This window comes from Amaranthus tricolor, chromosome 1, assembly GCF_026212465.1.
Source record: "Amaranthus tricolor cultivar Red isolate AtriRed21 chromosome 1, ASM2621246v1, whole genome shotgun sequence".
Taxonomy (NCBI): Eukaryota; Viridiplantae; Streptophyta; class Magnoliopsida; order Caryophyllales; family Amaranthaceae; genus Amaranthus; species Amaranthus tricolor.
In genome coordinates this window covers 26,328,993-26,339,336 of record NC_080047.1, presented here as the reverse complement: position 1 = coordinate 26,339,336, position 10,344 = coordinate 26,328,993, and the positions used below count along the sequence as shown (strand labels likewise).

Here is a 10,344-nt window from a genome sequence, read left to right as displayed (position 1 = left end):
ACAAAGGTACGCAAACTCGATCCTCTCTTAAAAATCTATGTGCATTTTCTGCTTTTGTTTCTCTAGTAGAACCTAAAGATGTTAAAGAAGCATTACAAGAACCAGAGTGGATCATTGCAATGCAAAATGAATTAAATGAATTCGAAAGGAACAAAGTTTGGGATCTAGTTGAAAGACCTCCAGATCGTACCATCATTGGAACAAGATGGGTCTTTCGTAATAAACTCAATGAGGATGGAGATATTGTAAGGAATAAAGCAAGACTGGTAGCTCAAGGCTATAATCAAGAAGAAGGTATAGATTATGATGAAACTTTCGCACTAGTTACAAGGTTAGAATCTATTCGTATTATGCTTGCTTTTGCTTCATATATGAATATTAAACTATATCAAATGGATGTTAAACGTGCATTCCTAAATGGATACTTGCAAGAAGAAGTATATGTTAAACAACCACCCGACTTTGAAAATTCTGATCTACCTAATCATGTGTTCAAACTAAATAAAGCGTTATATGGCTTGAAACAAGCTCCAAGAGCTTGGTATGACAGATTTAGCTCACATCTACTTAAAAATGAATTTCAACGAGGTAAAATTGATAAAACACTTTTCATTAAAACTAAAGGAAAAGATATTTTAGTTGTTCAAGTATATGTTGATGATATATTGTTTGGAGCTACTAATGATTCTTTGTGCAAGGAATTTTCTGAGATTATGTGCAAAGAGTTTGAAATGAGCATGATGGGAGACTTAACATTCTTTCTTGGACTACAAATAAAGCAAAAGAAAGATGGCATATTTATTTGTCAAAGTAAATATGTTAGAGATTTATTAAAGAAGTACAATATGGATCAATGTAAAGAAGTTAATACGCCTATGAGTACAACACTAAGTCTGGACCAAGATATAAATGGTAAGAGTGTTGATCAAAAGACTTATAGAGGTATGATTGGTTCTTTATTGTATTTAACTGCTAGTCGTCCTGATATCATGTTTAGTGTTTGCTTATGTGCTCGTTTTCAAGCTAACCCAAAAGAATCTCACGTAACAGCAGTTAAGAGAATCTTTAGATATTTATATGGGACTAAAGACTTTGGTCTGTGGTACCCTAGTTGTGGAAATTTTAGTTTGATTGGCTTTACAGATGCTGATTATGCTGGATACAAAGTTGATAGAAAAAGCACCTCAGATCATGTCAATTTTTAGGAAATTCATTGATCTTGTGGTATTCTAAAAAGCAAAATTCAGTTGCTTTATCTACAGCTGAAGCTGAATACATAGCTGCCGGTGCATGTTGCTCTCAAATTTTATGGATTGCTCAACAACTTAGAGACCTTGGAATTGATTTCAAAGGCATACCAATAAGATGTGATAATACAAGTGCAATTTGTATTACAAAGAATCCTGTGCAACATTCTCGTACAAAACACATTGAGGTACGTCACCATTTTATAAGAGATCATGTTGAAAAAGGTAATATTTCTTTATCTTTTATATCTACTGAAAATCAATTAGCGGATATATTTACAAAACCTTTAAGTGCTGATCGTTTTGCTTATATACGTATGGAACTTGGCATGCTAAATGACGTTGCATGAATTAAGGGGGAGTAATGGCATATGAGTAAAAGGATTGAGACGTTAATTACTTAAATACCAAGTATGTATTAAGGGGGAGCATTACATATTATTGTGATTATATATGTGTTTATGCATGAATTTGAGAATTGAAAATTTAATTTCAATTTCTTAAAAATTATTTGTTTTATAAATATGGGATTTATAATTAAATACCTTTAATTAATAAGGGATATTTAATTATTTTAAAACAAAATTGTTTGTTTCAAATTGTTTGTGAACATCATCAATGCATTAAAAACATGTTCATGATTTTGGTTAAAAATTCAATTAATCTCATAATTGCATTTCCATTTATTCACGGTTGAAAACCCATATCAAACACTTGTTCACTTTGTTGAACAAACCGGTCAAGCTCCACACACCCTTTGCATTCCTTGTGTTGTCAAATCAATTTAATGAAAGTACAAATGCATTGTACTATACTTCTTAAATAGCGAGTGAATACGCTTTGCTCATTCATTTGCTCACAGAATCTCTTTCTGATTTCCTACTCAAACCGTCTTTTTCACTTTCCTTTTCAAGCTTTCAAAATTTCTTCAATGGCACCTAAAAGAAGGCTAAGCAGATCCTCTTCAAAATCCGAAAAAGGAGAATCATCTAAATCTCAAATGGCTGAACCTATTACCCCAGTTGTTCACTTACCATTGAACACTTTTGATGTTCCTAAACAATGGTTTTTAATCATACTGCTTATGGGAGATGGGTTGATATTTTTCGACAAAGATCACTTTCTTTTGTTGATATTCTTGATTATAATTTCTTCTTGTTTAAAGACTTTGAAATCATCTCTGTTTTTATTCAATCTACCCCTGGTATGTTATTAAGCCCTGGTTCTACTTCTTATCCAACTCTTGTAAAAGTTTTCTATTCAAACTTATCTTTTATTATGGTTGATGGAGAACAAGCTTTAAGAAGTTTTGTAAAAGGTCAAGAGATTATCATCTCGAAAACCCTAATGAATGACATTTTCAAATTTTCTCATGAAGCTGATGATCAAACCCCTAATATTTTAGCGTTACAAAATGCTAGGGATATGTTCATTCTTGAATCCTATTCTGATTTCTCTTCTGTTAAACATTTGACTCACAATGCTTTGAATCTCAATGGAAAATTGTTACACTACATTCTTGTAAGAACAGTTTTCTCTTGCAACACTTCTTGTGAATTGGTTACTGATGCTCATCTCATATTAATGTGGAAGATTGCTTCTCTGAAAAATGTTGATTTTTCTTCTATTATCTTCTCAACAATGCGGTTTTGTTGCTCACATTCTCGCAATTGTTCTCTTCCTTATTCCAATCTTTTGACATTGATCTTTAATCATTTCAATCTGCTCTCTGATTTAGAGGAAGTGGATTGTTCTGGTCCTATTTCGTTGTCTAATGAAATCCTTCCGCCTCTTGGTATTTTCAAAGTGGATGGCAAATATGAGTTGTACTCAAATTTGTCTTCAACTGATAAAGAGGATCTTCAAAAGATTCATGGTAAGCGGCTTACACGTCTTGAACCTCACATCAAAGAACACACCACTCTTTCCCGACTTCAGTCTCTAGACTTGGAGGTTGGTGAAATGAAATCTTCCCGACTGGCATTACATGATAAAGTGTCTACTCTCACTTTTATGTTAGACACTTTTATGAAAGAAATGAAGGGAATGGTAGTAGAAGATGTGGTAGTGGAAGAAGAGGTCGTTGATGGTGATGCTGTTGTACCTAAAGAGGCTGAGGCTAAGGAGAAGGAAGAAGACGCTGAGAAGAAGGGAGATGATGATCAAGAAGTTGCTGTTGAGGGTCAAACTATTGATGTTAATAGTGCTGAGACTACTCCAATCCAAACAATTAATCCAACTGATGATGAAGCGATTACCCCTGGAAAACCAAAACCTTCCAAGAAAAGGAAGAGAAGGTCCAGGAAGTAATTTTTGTTGCTCATACATGTTATGGCTCTGATGAACAATATTTTCATTTCGGCAAACAATATTTTTTTTTTAATCCCAACATTTTAAGTCTCCTTGTTTACTTTTGATGAAAGTCAAAAAGGAGGAGATATATATATTTTTATATGTTTATGTATGTTTATTTGCATGCTTACTTGCTCTGATTTTATTTGCATGTTTGCTTGCTTATCATATTTTGCTTATATTGCTGGTTTGTATTATAGATGTTCTGATATAATATGCTCTGAAAAATTGTTGAATGTTTTGCTCTAATTTATTAATGAATTGTTCTGTTTATTGCTAAATGTATTAATGCTTAACATTCATGCTTAAGGGAGATATAATATATATGTTTAAGGGAGATATGGAAATTTTGTTGTAAAAATTGATAGTTGCTGAAGTTGCTGATTGGATATTTGATTGCTGATTATAGATTATTATTCATGATCATAATGCTTGATAATCATGTCTTTGATATTAAAGTTTTGATATGATGTTACATTACAATGATGACTATCGTATTTGCATGTATTATGATTGGATATTTGTCTACATAAATAATGATTGTGATGATATGAAGTATGAAATTTCACTAGATTATATTATATTATTCTGATTTGAAAACATGTTAAGAAATATTGAATAATTTTTCAATTCATATTAACTTAGAAATATTATTTAGGGAAATATGGTTTTGACTTTCATCAAGGGGGAGATTGAAGACTCAACTCTCTTTAATAATGCTAAGAGGAGATTGAAGACTTAATTCTCTTGAATGATGATAATTCAAAACACATATTGTTTAAACAAATAAATTAAGTAATTACATTTAATTGTTTAAGTAAGTCTAAAATCATATTTGATATACATTTGATAAGTAATATATGTTTAAGTTCGGAGTCAATGTAATATGCTTAAAGAACTTAAGTTTATTTTATAAGTTTTGAAATACATTTCAAAGTCTTGAAGATAATTACGTTTACAATCAGGTTAGTTTCGTAATTACATTTGAAATATTTTAATAGGTCAATGTTCCTTGAAATTATATTTGAAATATGTTAATAAGTCAAGTGTTGGCCTCTTAAGGTTTTGATGATGACTTTACTTTTAAATAAACAAACATATTTTAGAGATTGTTTTGTAGGTATATATCCGATTTAATGTGAATCGTTGATGAAGCCTATGACTTGATTCGTGGAAGATGTACATGTCTTAATATGTCCAAGATGTTAGATAAGTGTTATAATGTTCAAAGTAGACGTACAGTCTACTGTTCCTAAAATGAACATTCTGACTGAAGTTGAAGCTGGAGACAGTACACTGTTCCTACGTAGCAGGTCTGAAGAATAGCATCGACTGAAAAATTGCGAATTAATTATTTTCTGTTTTTAAGTTGATGTAATGGTTTAGAATTAATTTAATTGCTTAAATTAATTAGTAAGTTAATTGGCAAATCTATTTTTAGGTTTTCTAAAAATAGCCCAAGACTTTTTCTTGATTAGATTTAGATCTCCTATTTTTTAGGATCTTATGTTTTAAACTCCTATGCTATTTTTAGCATTAAGGAAACTGATTTTTTCCTTGAGCAAATAACAGCCGGACACTTTCATAATTCCACCACCTTTTGTTTTGAGAACGTGGGGGTAGTGGAGGTATGTGTGAGATAGTGGACGTTATGCTTATGGTAACTGCTGGCTGTTCCCTCTATAAATAGAAGGGACTTTGCTCGAATCAAAAATCAATCCTTTTTAGAATTCAAGAGTGTCCATTAAAGGGAGATCATCTTAAGAAAAATATTTTCAGTTTTCCAATGCCAATTAATTTATTATATTTTTCTTAAGTAATTATTTTAATTCTTATCCTCTTGAGAAATGGCCTTGTAAGGGTTGATGTGTGATTTGTTGTAATTAGACTTGTGGGAAGTCTAAGGGAATAGAGAAGAGAAATGGCCTTGTAAAGGGTAATTGAGTATTTTGTTGTAATTAGACTTATGGGAAGTCTAAGGGAATAGAGAATAGAAACGTGAGAAGAGAAAGAGAAGGAGAGAAGAGAAGAGAAGAGAAGTGGGCCTAAGTAGAGAAGCTTTGAGTAAAGCGTTTAGAGAATTGAGAAGCTTCAAGTGAAGCAAAACATTGTTATGTGTAATTGTAACTAATTGCCTTAACATAGTGAGAATTTTGAAATCCCGGGGGGTCGTGGTTTTTCCTTCTTATTAGGCCAAGAAGGTTTCCACGTAAAATCTTTGTCTCCTTTATTATTTTTCTTTTCGTTTTTAAGTTTAAGTTTTTGTCCTTTACTTAATATAATTCCGCAAAAAAAATTAGAGGCAAAAATCTTAAACCTACTACACAACAATTCACCCCCCCTCTTGTTGCATTCGATCATCCATTAGTATTTCTACAATTGGTATCAGAGCCCTGTTACTCATTTGATCAGGAAACCCTGAGAGCTGTATCCTGTTCCCTGTCAAGATGTTGAAGATGAACGAGCGCATGGAAGAGGGGTACTCCACACAAAGGCCACCCATGTTCGATGGGAAATTCTATACTTACTGGAAAAATAGAATGGAAATCTTCATAAAGGCCGAAAACTATCAAGTTTGGAGAGTCATTGAAATTGGAGACTTTGAGGTGACGACCATCAACTCCAACAATGAAGCTGTTCCAAAACCAATCACTGAATATGAAAAAGAAGATTTTCAAAAGATGGAAATGAACGCTCTTGCTATCAAGTTACTTCACTGTGGGCTTGGTCCAAATGAGCACAATCGTATTATGGGTTGCAAAACTGCCAAGCAGATTTGGGATCTGCTGGAAGTTACCCATGAAGGTACTAGTGAAAGCGAAGCTGAAACTGAAGCGCCAATAGAGGAAGAAACCGCAAATCTGTGTCTTATGGCATCTCATGAAGAGTCTAAGGAAAAAGAGGTAATATCTTCTAGTCCATCTCCTAAACAACTGTCTAATTTAAGTAAGAATAAATTAATCAAATTGCTTTTAGAGACACAAGAAAAGCTAGATGAAAAAACAGCTAAGTGTCTCCAAATTGAGAAAGATCTTAACTTAAGTGAAGATCATATCTCATATCTAAACTCCTTTAGAATCGATGTGCAAAGTAGATTTTTTGATTTGCTAGATAAGAATATCATTTTGAAAGAGCAGTTGGAGAAATTAAAACAGGAATTTATCACTCTTAATATTGAATTGAATCAAAACAAATTGCTAGGATTAAAATTGGTTAAAAATGATAAAACCACTCATGTGTTTAGCACGGAATTTCAAGAAATAAAATTAAAATTAGAATCATATGAAAAAGAAAATAAGTTTCTAAAAGATCAAATTAACTTAAGAGGAAAAGGGAAAATCAATGAAATTCCCAAATGGATTCTAAATGCTAAAACCAAAAGTAAAGAAGGTCTAGGCTATATGAGGAATGATAAAAAGAAAAAGTTCTATGTAGATCTCTCTAGTAGCAAAATATGTTCCTTCTGTGGTAAAATTGGACACCTGAAACATCAATGTATAAAGAAGGAACAGCATACCAAAGCAAATAAAAATTATGTCGAACGAATATGGATTAAGAAATGTGATTCAAGTATTGTCGACAAGGAACCCAAGGATGAATGGGTTCCTGCACCTAACCACTAATTTGCTTTGCAGGTTCAAGTGAGGGGGAACAACTCATGGTATCTCGACAGTGGGTGTTCCAAGCACATGACGAGTAATAAATCAAGATTTCTCTCACTTGAAGCATATGATGGGGGAACTGTAACCTTCGGTGATAATATGAAGGGTGAAATAATCGCCAAAAGAAAAGTTGGAAGATCAAGCTCCCATGCCATTGACAATGTATTTTTAGTCGAGAATTTAAAACACAATTTGTTAAGTATTTCTCAATTTTGCGACAAAGGTAACTCTGTTAAGTTTACTTCTGAACGATGCATAATTTCTAGGAACAGTACAGGAGACCCTGTGCTGGAGGGAATCAGAAAAGGGAACACCTATGTGGTGGACCTGGACACTGTTCCCAGAAACAGTCTAACGTGTTTAAGTGTTATTGAAGAAGACCCACTTCTTTGGCACAAGCGTCTAGGTCATGCTAGTTATTCATTGATTAACACCTTAAGATCAAAAGACCTAGTAAGAGGATTACCTGCAATAAAATTCCTTAAAGAAGAAGTTTGTGATCCTTGTGCTAAAGGAAAACAAGTGCGGTCATCCTTTAAATCAAAAAACGTTGTGACTACCACTAGACCATTAGAATTAATTCATATGGACTTATGTGGACCAATGAGAACACAAAGCCGTAGTGGCAAAAAGTATGTATTTGTTGTTGTTGATGATTACAGTAGATTTACTTGGACATTATTTTTGGCAAGCAAAGATGAAGCTTTTGATGAGTTTGTTTCTTTTGCAAATAAAACACAAAAATCTACCAATAATCAAATTGTTCACATAAGATCTGATCATGGGAAAGAATTTGAAAATTCAAACTTCATGAATTATTGCAATGAACATGGCATAAATCACAATTTTTCCGCACCTAGAACACCACAACAAAATGGAGTGGTAGAAAGGAAAAATAGGACTTTAGAAGAAATGGCAAGGACCATGTTGATTGCTAGTGGTCTACCTAGGAATTTTTGGGCAGAAGCCGTTAACACTGCATGCTATATATTGAATCGTGTACTAATTAGACCAATCACTTCAAAGACACCCTATGAATTACTTAAGGGTGTTAAACCAAATATTTCCTATTTTCGTGTGTTTGGATGCAAATGTTTTGTACATGTAAATGGAAAACGAAATTTGGGTAAATTTGATGAAAGAAGTGATGAGGCAGTGTTTCTTGGTTATTCATCACAAAGCAAAGCTTACAGAGTATATAATAAGAGAACAATGAGTGTAGAAGAGTCTGTTCACATAATCTTTGATGAAACTAACTTTTCCACAAGTGAACAGGAAACAAGTAATATTAAAATAGGTCTTGCAAATTTGGAAGATGATGATGAAGGAATCAAAGTGCAAGATCAAGGAACAGCAAGTGAACAGTCAATACAAGAAGAGGCAGAAGAAACTGATCAAATCCAGGAACTGCCAGTACAACAGGACCAGCAGACTGTTCCCAATCCAGCTGTTCCCACAGATGAGCAAAATGATCCAATAGCTGAACAGAATGTCAATCAAGTTGCTGAACAAGAACATGCTACTGTTCCTTCAAGAGAATTTGTGCCTAAACCTTGGAAGTATCAAAGATATCATCCTCTTGATTCAATTGTAAGTGATATAAATAAGGGAACACAAACTAGATCTCAATTGAGAAACTTTTGTGCACACTTTGCGTTCCTATCATCACTTGAACCTAAAAATCACGAGGAAGCTTTGAAGGATTCCGATTGGATAGTTGCCATGCAAGATGAACTAAATGAGTTTGAGAGAAATAAAGTATGGCACTTGGAACCCAAACCGAAAAACAAGAAAGTTATTGGTTTGAAATGGGTATTTCGGAACAAGCTTGATGAGCATGGTATAATTGTTAGAAATAAAGCTAGACTTGTGGTTAAAGGTTATAATCAACAAGAAGGTATTGATTACACTGAGACTTTTGCTCCAGTAGCAAGGTTAGAGGCTATCCGAATCTTAATTTCTTTTGCTGCATTTATGAATTTTAAGCTATATCAAATGGATGTGAAATGTGCTTTTTTGAATGGTTATCTTGATGAAGAAGTTTTTGTGGAACAACCCCCAGGTTTTGAGAATACCTCTTGTCCTAATCATGTCTACAAGCTTGACAAAGCCCTATATGGCTTGAAGCAAGCACCTAGGCAATGGTACGAAAGACTTTCAAAGTTTTTGATTCAAAATAACTTTGTAAGAGGAAAAATCGACAAAACCTTGTTCTTTAAGAATAAAGGTTCTCATATTTTGGTTGTTCAAATTTATGTTGATGATATTATTTTTGGTGCTACTAATGATTTATTATGTAAAGAATTTGCTAACCTTATGGGTACAGAATTTGAAATGAGCATGATGGGAGAATTAAATTTCTTTCTTGGTTTGCAAATTAAACAAACTGAAAATGGTATTTTCATTCATCAACAAAAATACATCAAAGAACTTCTTAAGAAATATGGACTAAACAACTCTAAAACCAACCACACACCTATGGCTACCAATGTTAGACTAGATGAAGACCTAAATGGGAACAATGTAGATCAAACCATGTATAGAGGCATGATAGGTTCTTTATTGTATCTAACTGCAAGTAGACCTGATATTTCTTTTAGTGTTGGTTTATGTGCTAGATTTCAATCAAATCCTAAAGAATCACATCTCACTGCAGTCAAACGAATTTTGAGATATTTAAAGGGAACAGACGACTTGTCCCTATTTTATCCTAAAAGTGATGTTTATGATTTAAAAGGTTTTAGTGATGCAGATTATGCTGGTGATCTTGTTAATAGAAAGAGTACATCAGGTATGGTACAATATCTTGGCTCATGTTTAGTTTCATGGAGTTCCAAGAAACAAAATACGGTTGCATTATCCACTGTCGAAGCTGAATACGTAGCAGCAGCAGCTTGCTGTTCCCAAATGCTTTGGATAAAACAGCAACTTAGAGATTTTGGTATTAAAGTTGAATGCATTCCTATTTATTGTGATAATACTAGTGCCATATGTATATCTAAAGATCCAGTGCATCATTCACGTGCTAAACATATACATATTAGACATCATTTTCTTAAGGATAATGTAGAACACAAAAATAT

At 33.2% G+C, this 10,344-nt stretch overlaps 1 protein-coding gene across 1 annotated transcript in view; it reads left to right on the top strand.

Moving 5' to 3' along the window:
• Positions 1 to 3,808, top strand: part of LOC130808238 (uncharacterized) — a 16,120-nt gene extending 12,312 nt beyond the window's left edge. Inside the window, exons 5-8 of the mRNA XM_057673722.1 lie at positions 2,413 to 2,565; positions 2,986 to 3,042; positions 3,316 to 3,497; positions 3,800 to 3,808. Of these exons, the coding sequence (XP_057529705.1) occupies positions 2,413 to 2,565; positions 2,986 to 3,042; positions 3,316 to 3,497; positions 3,800 to 3,808 (401 nt within the window). The remainder of the gene's footprint in view (positions 1 to 2,412; positions 2,566 to 2,985; positions 3,043 to 3,315; positions 3,498 to 3,799) is intronic.
• Positions 3,809 to 10,344: the final 6,536 nt, after the last annotated feature.